The sequence below is a fragment of the Catharus ustulatus genome, chromosome 28, assembly GCF_009819885.2.
Source record: "Catharus ustulatus isolate bCatUst1 chromosome 28, bCatUst1.pri.v2, whole genome shotgun sequence".
Classification (NCBI taxonomy): Eukaryota; Metazoa; Chordata; class Aves; order Passeriformes; family Turdidae; genus Catharus; species Catharus ustulatus.
Window position 1 is genome coordinate 376,246 of NC_046248.1, and position 18,984 is coordinate 395,229.

General features: G+C 41.6%; 1 protein-coding gene across 1 annotated transcript in view; it reads left to right on the forward strand.

Moving 5' to 3' along the window:
• APLP2 (amyloid beta precursor like protein 2) overlaps window positions 1-18,984 on the forward strand; it is a 49,139-nt gene that overhangs the window by 8,410 nt on the left and 21,745 nt on the right. Inside the window, 2 exon segments of the mRNA XM_033081494.1 lie at window positions 13,600-13,773; window positions 15,155-15,284. Of these exon segments, the coding sequence (XP_032937385.1) occupies window positions 13,600-13,773; window positions 15,155-15,284 (304 nt within the window).

Sequence of the window (18,984 nt, forward strand, 5' to 3'; positions counted from 1 at the left end):
GTCTTGTTCAAACTGCATCAATAGTTGCCCTGCAACAAAGTCAATCAGTATGTGGATGTCCTGTTTAGGGCACAACTGCTTTCTCGGAAGCAATTTCCCAATAGCTGAGGCAGAGATGAATGACCTGCCAGAGCAAAGGCTGGATGTAACGGAAGGGTTTGCGCTGCTGTATCCCTGCCTTGTCCACAGCTGGCTTTGTGGGCTGGATCACTGCTTGTCACCTGTTCAGTCCCTCTCCTTCTGCCTATGTGCTCATGCACTTTTTGTCTTGTATGCACGTTTGAGTTTGTAAGGACTTGCACTAATCACAAGAGCTGAAATCTATTACCTGTGTTTGAATCCACAGTTCTGTGTTTTATGCATGGTGTTTTTAATTAATCCCTAATTTTAAATCCTTGTATCTTACTGCAGAGCATATGTTTGTTCTCAGGTTAAGAGACGAAGAAATAAGCATAAACCAGCTGATCTCTCCCTGTATAACAGGTCTTCCCCTTTGCATTGTGGCTGCCAGGAAGAGGAACTAAAAGAGCTGGATTCCTCACATCATAGGGCTTTTAAATGGCAGGAAATCTTCTTTCAAATTTGTTTAAATGTAAAATCCACAGTACAGGCAAAAGGCATTTTTGGAGTTGAGGCTGAAATTCCTGGATTTGGATGGATTTGTTGCGCTCCATTCTAGTGAGCAAGCTTTTGCAACTTGCTTCACATGGGAATTAGTGTGATGAGGAGAATACTTTTCTAAGTATGACTATATGGGAGGCCTTCACAGAGCATCTACAGCATGCTAATTCCCTCTTTCACTGCAGGGCCCTGAGTAGAATGCAGCATTGTAATCCTTTTGTAATAGATGCTGATGGATTTCAGGAGCGGTGCTGTTCTGAAATGGCCACTGTCATACTTTTACTGGTGTGTGTGCTAACTTCTAAACTGGCTGCTCCAAGGAAGAATATTATGGAGACGCCCAGGAAAGTTTTGAGCTTCAAGCTTCATGTATGCTGTGGCAGAGACATGAGGAGCACTGCTTTCCAAGACCATAAATGGCCTTTGGCTCCAGGCAAAAGCAAAGATGACTTTATTTCATTTGCTTTGCTGTCCTTAATTTCAGTTTGGCTTTTTGAGCTTTATGTCACTGTCTTTAAAGATTTTTGCAAAAATGTGAATCATTATTCTTCATTATTTAGGTGGCTGGTAACTTTACGAATAATTTTCTGTTATTTTATTTATTAGGCTGTGATTCTTACATTTATTTTGATCTTATAACTGGTGGCATAACAAACATTTAGCCACAGCTGGCAGCAGCATTAGCAAAGATGGGTTTAATGTGCTAAACTTTCAGCAGCTCTTCCCCTCATGTTGTCTTGGTGATCCATTGCCACTAAGAGTCCTTTGTCCTTTATTTTTTTAAGAGGATGCTGCTGACCTGCTGTAAGCTGTTTCTCAGGCCATAAGAAGGCTGATTTTTACTGTTGATAACAGCAAGCTTTAGATACATTAGATCAAGCAAAGCAGAGATTTCTTTTTGTTTTGTGATATTTGCCTTGGAGTGCCTGCTGTGCTTTGGAGTGCCTCTTCAGATAGATCTCTGAGCAGCATCCATCTCACAATCCCTCTCTCCAGCATGTCCAGGATGATGCTCTTTACTGATGAAGAGGATTAAAATAGTCATTAAGCTGCTGAATATACCAACTGTCCTGTAAGTAAAGATACAGACAGACTGAACATGCTGGAGTGATACAGTCTGTTGGAATGCATCAGAATGGGAAGATCTTTAACTTGAGCCAGATTTGAAATGCTCATATCACAGAAAGATGAAAACAGGGCTTAGTTTGCATATGGAAATGCTTGGCCTAGTGCTTTCTGTAGACACACTTTTTTGCTTTCATTTTTCTCTGCTGTGTTTGAATGGATAGTTGGTCCCATTTGCCTCAGCTTGACTCCTGAGTGCCACTCAAAAGGGTGTGCTTGGCACTACTAGTTAGGATGCTTCCTGCAGTGAATTAACTTTGGGAACAACCCAAAGCAGAGGACCGTTCTTATTTATTCCAACCTCTCTGGGTTAACATTCACATCCTTTAATTGAGAGGCATAACTATGAAAATATGGGCAGCCTCTAATGCAGTTGTGTGACTGAATAGTTGATCCATTTGCCTTTGTTGTCCAGGCCATAGAATTGCCACACAGCCTCTACACCCACAAATCCATTTTGTGCTGGTTGCCAAACCTGTTTTCCTCCTCCAACAGGTACTACAGTGAGATACAAAAGTTCTCCGTGCAATATTCTCAGAATGGTCCCAGCCTCATAACACAAATCCATGCAGTACTGGTCCCACTGCTGTCCAGGCAGGCTGGGAATTGTGCAGGGAGAGGCAGCCTCCAGGATAATTAAAGCATGGTCTGATAAAGAATTCATTTGTGCTCTCAAGGATTTTTTTTTGTAAGATATCCAAAGAATATTAGAATGAGGTATGCTTCTGGCTGTCTCATGCTGTTGTGTCATCAGGCTATGATTTTAGCATAGCTTTCTGGTGTGCTGCTCTTATAATTTGAGACATCTGAATAGATTCTATGGGGCTAATCCACATCAGGGATTTGCCAGATTCTGGCAAAGTTAATATTTCCAGCTGAGATGTGTGCATAGCCAGGTTTCTGAATGAAAAAAACACCTTAGTGGGCCATGTCTGAAGTCAACCAGTGAAACATAAAACCACCATTCCCCAGGGTTAAAAATTTATGCAACATTTTTGTCCTTTGACTTTGAGAAAGCAGTACTGAAATGACTCAGCCCATGGGTAGGAAAATGGTGAGTGGCCAATTACATCAATAGGCAGATCAATCTACCCTCCAACCACCATTCCAACAATTGGATTTGCATGTTAAGTCAGCATTTCCATTACTGTCCTTGTCTGCTTGTGGGGTCAAGGAAAGTAAAACTTGTTTGGAAAGCTGGCCATTTATTTCTTTTTCATTCCAGCGTGTCTCCCAAGAGCATTTGAGCAGGTGAAGGAAAAGCATCTCGAAGTAAAAGTCAATAGTCACTTCATACCCTGCCTGATAGCTTTTTCCAAGCAGGAAAATAAAGAATTGTTTGGAATGCTGGTGTTCAAAATAACATATCTTCACAGAACAGTTCTTCCAGCTGTTCTTTATACCAAAAAGTAATTAAAAGAAAAAAAAGCAGCTGCTATGATGGATAGCCTGAGCAAAGGGTTTAGAAAACAAATCAAAAAACACTAGTACATTTAGAGACCTTGAGGAGGAATATCAGTTGAAGTGATGGAAATTCTCCGTGGATAGCACCTCTTTAAAGCATAACAAGATTGTGTAAAACTGTTCTGCCCATTCTTTTTCAGAGAGCAATTTCCCTTCCTGTTGGAGAACAGGCAGGTTTTGCTTCCACCTTTGGAATAAAGCTTTCAGCACCTGATGGCTTTGTGCTTAGAAGCCCTCAGTGAAGTGTCAGATTGCTTAAAAATCATCAAGGACCCCACCATCAGGTGGGTGCAGCTGCAGCATGTAAATGCTTCCACTAATCTTATGGTCAATTGTATTTCAGCTAAGCAGACAGAAAAGAACCATGTTCTCTCCCCTACCTTGAAATTTTTCAGAAAATGCATAAAGAAACATCAAATAAAAAATTATCAGTGTACACAGGGTTCATTCTTTCCACTGGAACCTGGGAGACACTATTAACAAGTTACAGTCTCATTTTATCAAAGATAAAAATCACCTCTCCCATTTTGTTTTATTTCCATGCAGTGCTACACAATCTGATATAGCTCAATAGAGTGAAGAGCTGTAAAATTCAGCATAAGAAATTCAGGTGTTCATTCATGCAAAGCCAGGTAAATATTCTGCAGTGATAGCTCTGAAATACTGGAGGTTCTAGGCTTGCTTCTGTGGAGCTAGTTTTACTTTCTGAATCAACAAAATCAGTAATGGCCATCTCAGCCCAGCCATCTTGAGTGTGTTCTATAAATTACTACCTAATTTTCTAATAGCATTAGGCAGCTGCTCTAAGTAGAGCTCTGCTGTTTCCTGTGAAGGAACTGGTTAATATGTCCATTAGAGCTTGTTTGCAAGCCTAGCTGTGGGGTAGTGCTGTGACTGTTAAACCCCAGCTGATGAATTAATACTTCAGAAATAAAATGCTGCTAAATTACTAAGGATTGCTTTTAAAGAGTGAAAAGAATTGAAATACATTAAGCCATTGCTGAGGTCCTTTACTTTCTGTGACCCTGTTGCTGACAAATTTTGGGGTACTTCAAAAGGCTTTTTGTCATTTGATTTCTTGTGTGTCAGACTGCTTAATCCAGGTGTTTGAGTTCCAGGGAATGGATGGAAGTCCACTTTTCATCCTCTGCTTTGGAAGAAGGTAAATTGGGAGATTGGAGCCTGAATTCTGCTGATAGTCACAGGATCTTTTGAGGACTGGTTGGCTGTGTGTGATAAGCTTAAAAATGAACCAATGAATCTTTTGCCCTCAGACTTCTAGGAGCAAGAAGTGTTGCTGAGAGCCTTCTTCCTGCACTCCAGCCTCTTCCATACTCAACCAGGGTGGTGCTTGGCATTCCTTGTTCTGCCCTTGCTTGAGGTCTTGTTCCCTCACCTTCAGTTTGTTGGCAGCAGTGGAAGGCAGCTGACAGCCTTTCACCACTTTTATTGCTGGGATCAGAAGTAACTGCAGTCAGGAAAATGGAAGACTGTTTTGATGAGATGGTTTTACTAATTTAATTCTCTTGCTTTGTTTTTAATTTTTAATTTTTTTGCTGTGAGTAGTTGGAACTTTTCCTAATGAGCAGCTAACTGTAAACTAAACTTTCTTGGTACACTGTTCATGTTGAAGTTTTCTTCAAGGAAAAAGATCTTATTTACTGGAGCTGAACAAACTTATAGCATTGGTATAGGAATCTCTTTAAAGCACTGATTTCTGCACACCTAGACATTAAAGGTTCTTCAAAGATTTTGTTTTGTATGTGAGCAGTCATGTATGCTGCTGCCTGAACGATGCTCCATACCAACTCTGAATAAGTAACAGGAGGAGGTGTATGGGAAGGTAGTTTTGGTTTAAAATCCCAGTTTCCATTATTTTAAAATAGATTTACCAGGAAACCAGAGTTGTCCTGAGTGTCCTATTCTCAGGAACAAGTACTACCTACTGACTATTTTCATAGACTTGAAAACTTGTAGAAGTAACCTGTGCTTTTGGGTGAACTTTAAAAATTTAAAGTATTCTTGGTTTTTATGCTGGAAACAAGGCTATTCCATAATTTTTTTGGTAACTTGTTAATTTTGGTCTGGATCAGCATAAGCTTGGCAGAGCTCAGGGAGCAGCAGCAAGGACAAAAGCAGCCCTGTTTTTTAGCTGTGGTTTCCAGTTTTCAAAAGGTGGCCATTAGCATGGTTTGGAAAGCGAAGACTTAAAAACCTCATGGTTTACTCTGAAGATCTGAATTGTTTGCAGGACAGAATTACCGATTAATTGGGTTGGAGTTTTGGTTGAGAAGATCGTGATTTTAGGGGTGGAAAGCAATAGGCATGACCCGCAGTGCTCCAGCATGGTCAGAGCAGGACCTGTTGAATCATTCCTGTGTGCTGTCAGGAAGTTGCTGTGTAGCCAAATTGCAGGGCTTGAAAATCCAAAGTATTTTATCATGTTCAAAAACAAGTGCAGTCTGTGCACACAAATAATCAATCAGTGATGCTGAAAACCATCTCTAAGGGGCTGGATACTTGAACCAAACTCAGATTGCATTGCAAACCACATTCCTGCTTGTTATCCTTCTTTTATCTTGCTCCCCACGCCCCCCCTCAGGAATTTTTCCTTGCCACTTCAAATTCTCTGAAATGCATCCTTCGGTTTCCTGCTTGCCTTTTGGATCATTGTGTTTTAGATAAAAACACAATCTGTGCAACCTTTTTATCTGGAGTCAGCCTAGTGGTCAGACAAGTGGATAGAGTGAGGAACTGCAGGTTCCTGTACTGGCTCTTCTGTGCAACTCCCAGTGAGCATCACAAGATCTGTAAAACAAATGTTTGTGCTGTTTTGAGGAAGGAATTTTGGTTTTTTCCCTCCTGGGATGCTAAATAATTTTGAATCAGCAGTAAGGGGTTTATTTTTCTGTCTGCCTAATGTTAACAAATTATTCTGTCTCCTTTCTGCCAGTTTTGGCCACTAGGGAAGTTAGTGGAGAACTTGTGTGGGTGTGTGACTTGGGATGAGTTTTAGTCCAGGAGTTACTTTTGCCTTGAACAAATTGCTTTGAAGTGATGAAATACATATTTCCTATATATTATGGAATCTGTATCCTGATAACTATAGTGATTACATTCCCTAACTCTTGTGTAGCTGAAGTGTCTTAAGATGGCATGAATTCTCATATCAAACCATGGAGAAGTTAATTACAAAATAGCATTTCTCAGTACTCCTCCATATGTGCTGATCTCAGTGATGCTTTTGTGGTATCAGCAGTGATGGTTTATATCAACAGTCAGCTCAGAAAAGAAAGACCTGAGAGTTAAACTTTTCAAACACCATGAAGCCATAGCTGCTGTCATTAAGCTTTGGTTTGGATCTCCCTTCTGGTAGTCCAGGAAGGCAAAATTGCCCCATGGCCATTGTTTTGGTAGAATATTAGTGAATGTGAAAACATTAACTTGGACTCATGTTTTCACTTGCTGACTGGCTAACAGGACATCTTGGGTCTCTGTGCCTTAGATGCCCAAATAATTAATGTGGGAAAGCAGTAATTAGTAGGGCCATGCAAGACACAGTGATGACACAGATTGGAGTGAGGAGATCATTAAACTGAGCCTGTTGCTGGGTGACTTCAGACAAGTCACTTGACTTTGTGCCTCAGTTTAGCCCAGTGATAAATAGGCCTGGCTCCCTGTGCTGGGATAGGACTTAGGGTGGTGCTGTAAAAAGGGAACTTTAAATAGTGCCGTGACAGTGTTCTGCTGCAAGGGGAAGGAAGTGACTGTGACTGTGTCTGTCTGACACAGCTTGGAAATTGTCCCTGATGTCCTTGTGACACGTGGAAAGCAACATAGCTGATTAAATCTATTTGGAACTACCTGTGTGCTGTGTGAGGATTATCAGTGTTTGTGCTTTCCTCTTCTCTCGCCCTTATTTTTAAGGAGGCTTTGTATTAAACTGTTCCAGTCCCAGCCATTACACCCAAGCTGTACTTCTGAAAGTTTGAGGCCCTGAAATTAATCTTTTTCAGAGGACACAATTCTGGGTACAGTAACATTTGTTCAGGGAATATTCCAGTGGAGTTGTTATGAACTTTGTCTCTCCAGGGATAGAAAAGAGGATGCCAAAGGCAACCGTGTTACACAAGCAGTTTCAGGAAGCTGAGGCAGTGCTGAGTTGTGACTTTCCTGGATTTGATCACCACTCCCCCAGCCTAGCTGTGCACCAGCACTGCCGGCAGTGTGGCACTCCCTATTGAAATGCAGCAGTTCACAGTGCAAATATCTCACATGCAGATTACATGCCCATCGACTCATGTACGCCCTTATGGAGCATGACAAACTAGAGGGGGAGGGGAAATAATTTGATACCTCCTGAGTACAAATTCCAGGGGCAAAAGGCTGCCCATGAGTCGAAGGTATTTGGAAGTCTCCCTTTTTCCTTGTAGAAAGGCAGTGGAATGTGAAAAGCAGTTAAGGAATGTTTCAGGCTGCAGCATGTCTTTGTAATCCTATGGTTGCTGTCAGCACATATGGAAGTACATGAATTATTTTCACTGAACTTCCGAGTGTTCAAGGCTTCATGTTGGCCATAAACACAGGCATCTAAATATAAACTGCACCCCAGCTACCACTGCAGCTCCTGCCTTGGCTCCCAGTTCTCTGCTGGTGCAGACTCCTCTACCACAAAAGTCAATAAAGGACAAGCAGATGAGAACTCCACCCCTTCCAGCAAGTTAAAGCAAGCCAAAGACTGCTTTAGTGAGATTTCTGCCATTTAAATTCAAAAGCAAACACAGGCTGGTATTATCAGCTCACACCAGATCTGCCTGCAGACAGTAATTCTTCCTGTCTTGGACCCCTGCCCATGTGCATTATTGTAATTATCAGCAATTTAAAAAAAAATAAAGCAATAAAGCTAGGATGAGCTGCTAGTCTGTAGATTTACTGCCTGCTGTGTCAGGCATTCATTAGCCTTCCTGGGTTCAAGCCACCTATCTGCTGAATAAAAGCAGGAAGAGGAGCTAAGGAAAACAAAGCATGAAAAACCATTTGAAGCATGAATTGAGAGCTCTACTTGGTTTTACAAGTTAGAAATCCAAAACCAGGGGAATTTTAAGTATTCTGTCCAGAAGTTCTTGTGTGTAAAGTCCTTCTGCTAACTTCCCTCACTTTTTAGTTGAAGTGTTGGTTTTCTGAATACTGACTTACCACTAATTCCCAGGTGAGATTCATGGCAATGAATGTTAGATTTAGGGGCCTTGTGGCACGTTGTGATCCAGGAGGGCTGAACTTTACAATGCCAGCCCAGCCATTCTCCTTTCAATAGCTTCAGTTTGTGACTGCAGTTTTTCTTAATTTTCATTTTTGCCAAGGGCTGGCTTCTCCTTGTGGAAGGAAAAAGGCCCATGGACATCAGCTGGAGGCAGCAGTAATATGAGGGGAGTGCAGCTGAAGCAGTCGAGTTCACACTGATTTTTCAGTCCAGAAAGGAACAGCATTAGAATCCTCACACACTCAGAAGCAGTAGCCATGGAGGGTTGTGTTCATAGGAAGGCTGGTAAGGTAACAGGGCTCATTTTTGTGTCAAAGGAATTGTTAGAATTCCTCAGTGGTCTTGAAAGCGTTCACTATATATATCCTCCATATCTGCGGGTATTGCTCTGAAATGGGGAGGTTTGCAGAGATTTGCAGAGTTGTTCAGAGTAGGAAATGTAATTTAAAAAAAAAAATCCAGAAAAATGTCTTCCTTTCCTTTAAGGTGGGCAGCATCATTTATCTGAATAAGGACAGTGCTTAACAGCCTGTTCTGAAGTCCCGTGTGGTTCTCCTGGACACTGATTTAATAACCAGTACTGCTTTCAAGGACCTTCGCTTAATTAAAAACAAGCAGCGCAAGTAATCTTTCCAAGTGCTGCCTGTCTTTTTTTTTTTTTTTTTTTGTCAGTGTAACAGCAATTGGTTGTGGAATACATGTAGCTCTCATGAGCAGGAAATCTGATCTGTCCTGTAGAGAATCTTACAAAGGGGGCCCTGCCTTGTTACTGAAGGCAGGGTATGCCCTCAGCAGCCAGTAATCTATCTCTTCTCTGGCCATCAAGTCATTGCAGTTTTCCATTGGAGCTTTCTTCAGCAGCTGATAAATGCTGGAGGTTGGAGTTTCAGTCTTAAAACAGCTTAATCTTCCACGTTTTTAGGCAGAGAGCTACTCGTTTTGCTGCAGAGGAAGCCTAATGGAGATTGTGGGTGGTGTGGGTTTTCCTCACAGGCTCTCCATGCTTCTAAAGCTCCCATCTATACTGGTTTTGCTGGAATAAAGGCTCATTCTGGCTAATCTGATCGAATGGACGAGGTTATGGTCATGTTTGACCTCACTAAAAATGCACAATTCAGTTAAATATGACACTTTGCAGATACCTTTGTGCTATTAAGGAAGGCTCTCAGGAACTAATTTCTGTGAATTATCAGCTTCTCTTCACAAGAGAAAAACTTCAATCACCCTTCAATCCTCAAGTCCCTAGCAGCATACCAGAAGATTTTCCAGAATAGCATTCCATAGGGAGCTATATGGATGGCACGTGAAATAAGTTTTGTTGTGATGAGGTTTAGCAGATCCTGGCAATAAAAGGCAAAGGGCATGGATGTGGTTTTCATGTTTAGATCTTTATACCCAGAACTGCAGTGTATTGCTTATGTTCCAGGGGTAGATGTAAAATATTCTTTATTTTACTAAGGACTTGTGTCCCTCCTTTGCGATGGGGTATGCTTGCAGGAAGAACAGATATGATCGTTTTTAGAACCTGGAGCCCAGGCTTCCAGGTAGGTAATGCTCATACATCAAACCCTGTGTCACAAGCTGAAGAGGCTAGTAGTAAATAAAAGCCAGAATACTTGGGCAGACACTTCCATCAGAGAAAATGAAGATTTAGAGGCTTGAATTCCAGTGTTTCAGGACCATAAATCAGTCACTGGATGGCAGAGCGAGGAATTTAACTGACATTAACTGGCCAACGATTTGTGTTTATGGAATCAAAAACTTGTTTGGTCTTGGAAAGCAAATGGGATTATAGAATTATACCAAAAGGCAGAGCCCAGTTTCTCCTGAAACATCTTGCAAATGTAAGTTCCAGTGAGGAAAGTAACAATTTATGGAACAATCTTTTCTCAAATAACATTTGTCTTGCTCTCATGTTATGGGTTTGTATTAATAGTATAATAGCTACTAAAATAATGTTCAGCAAGGATGTACACAACTGGATGAACTCTCTCTCTCAACTCATGTATGTTGCCCCTCCCAATCTGTCAGGCTTCTTATTTAAGGGATTGGATAGTTGCTCCCTAGCTCTAAAAGAAGCAGCTGTTTCCATTTATGGCTGGGAAATTCCCACAGAAGAATGTGCTGTCGGTTTGTTCATCCCTTTGCAATGTGGAATGGGTGAATTCTCTGAAGTACTAAAGAGCTTAACTAAGGACATGGCTTTATCCCAAGCTTCATGCTGGTTTACATGTTCCGCTGCCTTCCTTTTGCAGAGTGATGTTTGAGTGTAGCTTGAGGGATCCACTTCCAGTTTTCATACACTGAAGGCAGTTGTGGGAAATACCAGAAACTTACTTGGTCTCAGTGTTAAAGGTGTGGCTTTCATGAAGTTTGGAAGTCCTGTATTCTCTCATTACGGCTAAAATGAGATGAAAGTTCTAAATTAAATAACTGATATGATTGAGGGCTGGAGTGGACTGCCGGTGGAGGAAAAATTGAAGCCCGCTGCTCAAAAATCTTGCCTTGCAGGTCCTGGGGTTAAAGAATCAACTGGTGTATCTTGAAGATAATTAACTCACCCAACAGCACAATTCAAGAGAAGATTTCTGCTGGTTGATTTAAAAGTGATGAAATCAAGCAATTAGTCTCATTTGTTCAGCTGTGAATTGGAGCTTAGCATGTTCTGGTAGCTAGGGTAACAGCACTCGACTGATATGCAAGCTATGTGAGCAATCCTAGAAGGAGGAGAATGATACCTTTGCAGTGAGCGAGCTGGAGAGAAAAACAAACCCTGGCTCACATCAGTATGTAAATACGGGGTAGTCATGATTTCAGGAGATTGATAGGTGTTTGAACAGGAGTTTTGCTCATGCAGGAGATGTGATGAATGGATTACTTATGGATGTTTCTGCCTCTCACGGAGCCTGCACTCTCCTGCTCAGGAAGTTCCTTTACTGTGCTGCAGACTTGTTAAGTTTGCTTTGAAGGAGCCAGGTTTTAGGCATCATCAGTGCCATCATAGCACATACATTTATTCACTTTTGGTGCCCTGTATTCTTTCTTACAGGGATTATTGCTTCCTGGGTTCTTGTTCTTACATTTATTTTCATTTTTTTCCAGAAGTGGCACTTGGATGAAGTTGTAATGTTGCCTTCAAACAAAACTGTTTTGAGATTTTTTTTTTAGTGTGTCAGGTTCCATGCTCTCTGGAAAATGGTTGTTGGTACCAAAGTGGTGTTTGTTTGGCAAGAGGTAAAAAGGGCCTCTTAAAAAGTTTGTGTATGTTCAGAGAGTTCTGAAGGATCGTTCTACTTTTGCTTCTTTCTTCTGAAAAGACACATCAGGGAGGAGGGTGGTGCAAGACTTGTCACAGGTTCTGCTGTGTGTGCTTGTAAGATGTTTATTAAAAGCTTGATTTCTGAAAGAACCAAGTTAATGCACCATATTACCAGCCTTATTCTATTCCTCAGAGTTCCTCCTGTACCTGGGCTACATGACTTTTTTCCTTAGGACAGGGTGTACAACAAACATACCTACAGTAAACTGGAAAATATATGTGAACTTGTCAGCCTTTTGATACTGGGACATCAGTGCTGCTATCTCTTACATGTATTTTGGTATTTCATTACTTTGTGGTCTGTGCTATGCTGTCGTGAGCACCTGTTGGTTGGAAGGGTCAGAGTAAGTAGAAACCAATTGTATAAGACTGTCTCTCAAGTGATGCATGGGTGAATAGTACTTAAAACTCAAGGGCTCGTTTTTCTGCAGTTAATGGTTGACTTTATGCTTTAGTGCCTCAGGTTGGTTTTCTCCCCCAAGCACTAATCTTGTGTTCAGCACTAAACAATCCTTGACTTGCTGAGTGTTGAAATGTCTTACCTCCAGGCAGAGAGATAAGGGGAGGGGAAGAAATGATCTAATTGTAATGGGGTTATTCTTTTTCCTAATACCCAGTAACTAAGAGCTGCACAAAGATGTTGTCCAGTTGAATTCTACTCTTTGCTCCTTTATTTCCTTTAAACATACAAATACAGATATGAATTGGTGGGGGGCTGCAGACACTAGGGAATGAACAGTGCCCACATTAATTCATGCATTTTCCAGTACACAAAAAGTCAAATATGAAGGCAGGACTGGGAGCCTGGGGTTGTGTTACCTGCCAGCAGAAAAGCAACTTAAGGCCAGCAGACTCTGTGCATTGCTATTTCTATCTGGAGTAGTTGAAATGAATTCCCATTCCCTAAACACCTTAAATAGCTTTTGGAGTTCATCTGGGTTTTTGTGCCTTGTACTTCTTTCTGTTTTACAACAGCTAGTAGTTATTTAAGGAGAGCGTGTTCAGCTCTTAGCGTCCACTTGGTCTTCTCAGGAAAAAAAAAAAGTCTGCAATGTAATTTACTCCTCTTTTCCTCTTTTGGTTAGCCAGCAAGATTTCAGAAAGGGACTCTGACCTTGTTTCCATTGATCAGTCTGCAGTTTTCCAAATGTGGACCTGGCCTGTCAGGTTCTTGTCTGCTGGTACAGTCTGGGAAGTCCACAGAACGCACATCTGAAACAACGCCCCGTAAGAGTGCACTGAATGGGACACAACAGACTTTGAGAAGCTGGTTGTCACAGCTGTTTTTTCTGATTCAGCAGAAACTATCTTTATTTGTTTGAGCAAAAAATCCTAGGTATTTCTATCCCAAATATTCAGTGATACTAGGATGAACACGTGGCTTTTAACACTGAGCAGAATTCTTACAGTGGGACGCAGTTACTTTATTGGTAGTAGTAATACCTGCTTAATACCTCACCAAGGTCCTTTTGCTAAAAGTTATTAGTATTAGTTATTTAGTAAGTTTTTCAGACATCTTGTTTAGCCTATGTAGGTGCAGCCTTTCAGTGAGAATTATTCTTGGGTTTGGTGAGCTATTGTTTCAATTATAAAAATAGCGTTTGGGAAAACAAACGCCTTGCTGGTGAAAACTTGGGGTGGGCTCAGCATCTCAAGTTGTTATAAGATAGTTTGCAAGATATCCTCCACTGATACCCTGATCAAGCAGGAGCTGTCTGAGAAGATGCAAGAAGGTTTCTGGTTCTTTGAGTTGTTCAGCCTTTGATCAGATAATGCAGTCAAGGTGTTTTGTTCTGGTTTGTCTTCACAGGCCCTTGCAGCCAATGCTGGGACAGGGTTTGCAGTGGCAGAACCTCAAATTGCCATGTTCTGCGGGAAGCTAAATATGCATGTGAACATCCAGACTGGGAAGTGGGAACCTGACACTTCCGGGACCAAGAGCTGCTTTGGAAGAAAGGAGGAGATTCTGCAATACTGCCAAGAGGTGAGATTTTCTGTGTAATCCTGAATCTTCACTACTGTGAAGGAATTGGATTCCAATTTAGTTGCTCGGAAGCAAACTAACCCTGCAGGAGATGAGTTTGCTTTTGCCTAGTCCAATTCCCTGCACTGTCCTGTTATTGTCCAGAAAGAGCAGGGAGGACACTGCAGTGGGATTTAGAAGCTACCTCAGATCAGCTCACACTGCCACAGAAGGTCCTTGGTCTGTAAGTCAGAGGTATCTTGTCTGTTTGCAGGGCTTACCCCGATGTTCTGCCTCTGAGCTGGTTAACCAGTATTTGCTCCCTGTTGTGTGAAATGGAACCTGACATGTATTCTAGGTAGAACAACTATGCAGTTCTCAGTGACATGTTCAGATTAGCCAGAATATTAGAAAAATATTTTCAGAGTTTGGCAGTATTTTTAAACTCTTCAGACTTTATTGAAGAAGGTATAATTGTCTGCTAGTGAGTACCAGATACACTGTAACATATTGGTCTTTTCCAGTGTCTTTAATTGCTCCTCTTCAGTGGCAGGCACAAGAAATACCACAAGCAATGTATTTTTTTTTTAAATGGGAAAGAAACAGAATGTATCATGACTAGGCTGGAAGATTTTTCAAACTGTTTTACAAGGCTGGTATATCTGGGACTACGTTTTTTTTCATGTGGTAGAAGCCTAAATAGAAGTCAGTGTCTGGGCTTAAGAACTTGAACAGGGCATAAAGATCAAATTAATACATCATAAATGGACCAGGCATGAGGAAACCTGAGGAGGTGGGTGCATAACTTGACAAGTGATGAGAGAGTCTGAAGATGTTACTACACCCTATTTGTTGGTGACTGCTGCTCCAGAAAGAATTAAACAGCTACATCTCCTCCAAACCCAAATGCTCCTCTTCTACTGCTGTGCAAATCCAGACCTCTCATCTTAGTGCCAGTGAGGACTCTTGCCCTGACCTGTTTGCAGGGCTTTACCCCAATGTTCTGCCTCTGAGCTGGTTAACCAGTATTTGCTCCCTGTTGTGTAAAATGGACCCTGACACCTATTCTAGGTAGAATACGGCTGTTCTCAGTGACATGTTCAGATTAGCCAGAATATTAGAAAAATATTAGAATATTAGAAAAATTAATTAGAATATTAGAAAAATATTTCTTCTGCTTCAAAGCAGAAGAAATCTATTTCTGATGCCCTGTGTGACAGACAACTGGAGGTTTTTTTTGTCTCCAGCTTTTCTGAACTTGATCTAGAGCAGAGTGTATGTCCATGTGTAAACTGCAACTTGTTCCTGTGTAGAGAATCAGCCTCACTACTATGGTAGGAACCGCTCCTCACATTCTCTGTCCTTTCTGAAGAGAAACCTCTGTATCTGTGCTGTTCCCCAGATGTACCCAGACCTTCAGATCACCAACGTGGTAGAAGCCAACCAGCCTGTCAGCATTGACAGCTGGTGCAAGCGTGGGAAGAAGCAGTGCAAGGACCACACTCACATCGTTGTGCCCTACAAGTGTCTGGGTGAGTGTGTGCTGTGGGTGTGTTGTGCATTCCTGTGGGAGAAGCAAGGAGTTGCTTTCTGGATTCTTACAGAGGAAACAACTCAGTTTGTAAGACTTGTCTTGTGTCAGGTTGTCATTTCCACAATTCCACTGAAATGTTTTTCTTTCCACAAGATGGAACTCTGCCTTTCTGGAGCAAATTGACAGCTTGGTAACAGCTGTGGTAGAATAATGGTGCCTGGCATGAAAAACAAATCCCCATTCTCTCTGCAACTGCCATAAAAACCTGAAGGCTATTGTATCTGAGTACCACAAAGACACTGGGATTTAATGCTTTGATCCTATTTTTGTGAAGCTTTAATATTTTGTTGCCTTGGAGACTTAAATGCTCAATGTGCTCAGGCTTCCTGCTTGGTCTTGGCAAGAGATCTCTATTCTGTTTCAATAACTATATTTAAACTTTACTGTTTCAAAGAGGCCCTTTTGCTTGCAGCTGTATCCCCTGTCCCCATTTTGAACTGTGAAAGAATGAGATAAACTGTGATGGATTTCATGGTGCTTTCCAGAATCTCCCCACCCACTTGAATCAGGCAGTATGTTTTAACTGCTTAACTTGTAACTTCTGACCTGTGGGTTGTGGGTGACACTGTGCTGCCCCACATGTGCTCTTAGCAGTGAGCTTAGTCTCAGCTGACTCACTTTCTTTTCAGTTATCTGCTGGAAAAGACTTGTGAGAGGTCATGGGAGAGTCTGATTGCTGGGAGCATTCAGTAGGAACCAGTTTTCATAATTTGTGTCCGTATCTCGGGTTACTGTGTGATTGACATGGGAGAACACCAGCAAAGCAGCAGAACCATGCATGTACTTTGTATTTTATGTAATGCCTTCCACTAGACAATCATAAAGCACTTCATTAAACATAAAATTTATTGTGGGCACATCCTGGGAGAAAGGTGCTTTTCTTTATAGATGTGGAAATTGAGGTTTGGGAAGCAACTGAGATCATGGGGAGACCTTCTGATGGAAATAAGGATGAAAGCAAGATCCCTGGATTTATAAAGAGTCATCTCTTTTAGAAATAATCCTCCCACAAGCCTATTCTTCAGCTGAGAAATAAGCTAATTTTACTGACACTGCCCCAAAATTTGATAAGCATTAAACTATTTATTCAGGTTTATCATTAGTGTATTTCACAGTGTTCCTGACTTGCAGGCCCCAGCCTGTGAGGCAGCTTTGGTTTTCAGATCTGAGTTGCAAGTCTAGAGTACATATATCTATAAAATCTCTTTGTCTTTAGCACTCCACAAATTGCTTGTTGTAAATGGATGAGGCATTTCTCTGGGATTATAGTCAAACTGTGGGATTTTGTTCCTTTTCTGGTTGTGTTTTCCTTGATACATTAATGCAGAGAGTACTTTGAGGTAGGATCCCATCACCATACCCTGTTCAATCTTCTCTGCCTCTGCCCACCAAGGAAAACTCCTTTGTACTTTGAAGGTGAAGAGAAGAATCCATCAGTCTTCTGCCTCAACCCCCAGAACCACAGTCTCTTGGTTTTAAAATTTGCTCAGTTTTACTTTTCTTACCAGAAGCATTTAAACTTTTGATGATAGATATTAACTCAAAATTCTATCTGGCCTGTTTTGAGGTAACAAAATGGGAAAAATACAGTCTGTGTTTGTTAGTTTAAAGTGTAAGTAATTGCAAAGGGATAATGAAGGTAATTTGATTTCATCGTCTTCAACTATCAGGCAGTCTAAACTACTTAACTTCTCCATATTTTGTAGGTGTGTCCATGATCTTTTAGTATCAACAGTAAGGAGCTGCAAAAAAAATTGGCCATGCAATCAGTATTTAAAATTTATTTTGAAAAGATAGTGCGAAAGATTGGTTGGACAAAGAATTCTGCTTTCTGTACACTGCGAGAAGAAGTCTTTGACTTAAAACCTTTTCTCCAGTTTTGACAAATGACTCCTAAAGCTTCTGGTCATCTGTGCAGGGGAATGCTGCTTTGAAACACTCGGGCTGAAGATCTTTTTTTGGTCATCTGAGAGTATCTAGCTCTCTCCTTATTTTAAAATTACTGAATGCAGCATTTGAATCTGCAAGAAAGAAAGAGAAAGCTCAGCTGGGAGAAAATGTCACGTTTGGATTCCAGTGACAGTCCAGGGTGAGAACGGGAAGTGATGCTCATTTAGTTCTGATCCTTAATTCGTACATGTTGGTACCAAATTGAGTGATGGTAGAAATTTAGGCTAAATAACTTTTAAGTCCAACTAAAGTAGAGTCTGTACAGCAGAGATTCTCTCCTATCTTCGTCAAAAGCATGTGGATTTTGCAGGAAGATTGTGTCAAAGTTTTCCCTTGCTGGTGAGGTTGTGGTTATCTAGATACTGGAATGTAGTGTATTTCCTGACTCTGGTTGTATTCTGATATTCAGGCTGTATAGTTTTTATTTTCCAGCCCTCTGTATTTTGGTTAGGGCAGTGAATGTGCTGCACTTGATCTTGATTAAACCATCTGGAAAAAAACAAAACCAAATGAGACTTGCTCAAATACTGAAAACGCAGATAATACACTTAGCATATTAAAATTTCCAGGCTGTTACAGCAGCAGACAGCATGAAGGAACTATAGTATGATGCAACTCATTTGAAAATAGGTGATTAAGTAGTTTGAAACGTGCTGGTGTAGACACAGTCTTCACAAAGATTTGGATGAAATCTTTTTAGGCAATGCTTTCATGGAAGAACAAATATTTATTAACTTCCACTATAAACTCTGCTTTCAGTTCAGATTTAGGGATCACCCCATGGTCAGGGTTTTACCTTTGAATCCCTGAGACTCTGTTTTTCTTTAGATTCTCAAATAATTTTCAGAGCTGGTATGACTTGTCTCATTTAAGAATATACCAAACCCTCAAGGCACATTGTCGTGGTTTAATGTAGTTTGGTTTTTAGTTAAGGAAAAATCCAGGAGCTATAGGAGTGATTCCCTGTAAGGACTTTGGGAGTTTGCTTTGGACCTGACAGAACCAATCAGCTGGCTAGTTTTGAATATTTGCACCCTGTTAAACCACCTAAGAGAGCCGAATGCTCCTGTGAAATCACATTTGAAAACAAACCCTGGGAAAAGTTCTGTGGCTTCCGACCTTTGACCAGGTAACTGGGCACTGGGCTGGCTCAGCTGCGACCTGGCCAGCTCCACCCGAGATTTGGCCGCTACTGATTCCGACCATGGCCGCTGGGCCAGGCCGGCACAGTTTTGGGCTGAGCCGAGCTGGGCCCTGCTCCGGCTGTGAGCTGCTGAGCCATCCTGCTGGCACTGTGGGCAACCCTGCAGCCAAGAAGAGAGGCAGTTGTGCAGCCCCATGTGGAGACAGCCCCGCAGCTGGAATTGCCCTTGACCGGGGCTGGCAAACATCCATGCAGGCAGAGCAGGGGCCTGGCAGAGATCACACGGCCCTGTGCAGGCCCTGGCGAGATCCTGACTGTCATTGCACAGCTGAAACTTGCAGCCATCAATCCTCTCTCGAGGGGGAGACAAAGGAAAGGTGAAGTCACGTGAAGAGCACAACATGGAGACACCGAGGTCAGTGAAGGAGTCAAATCCCAGATGGGAGGAGATTGAGGAGATGCCTTAGTCTTGGACTCAAATTCTCTTGTAAGACTGTGATGAAGATATGCTCGATACATCCGATTTTTTTTTTCCCCCCTCTGT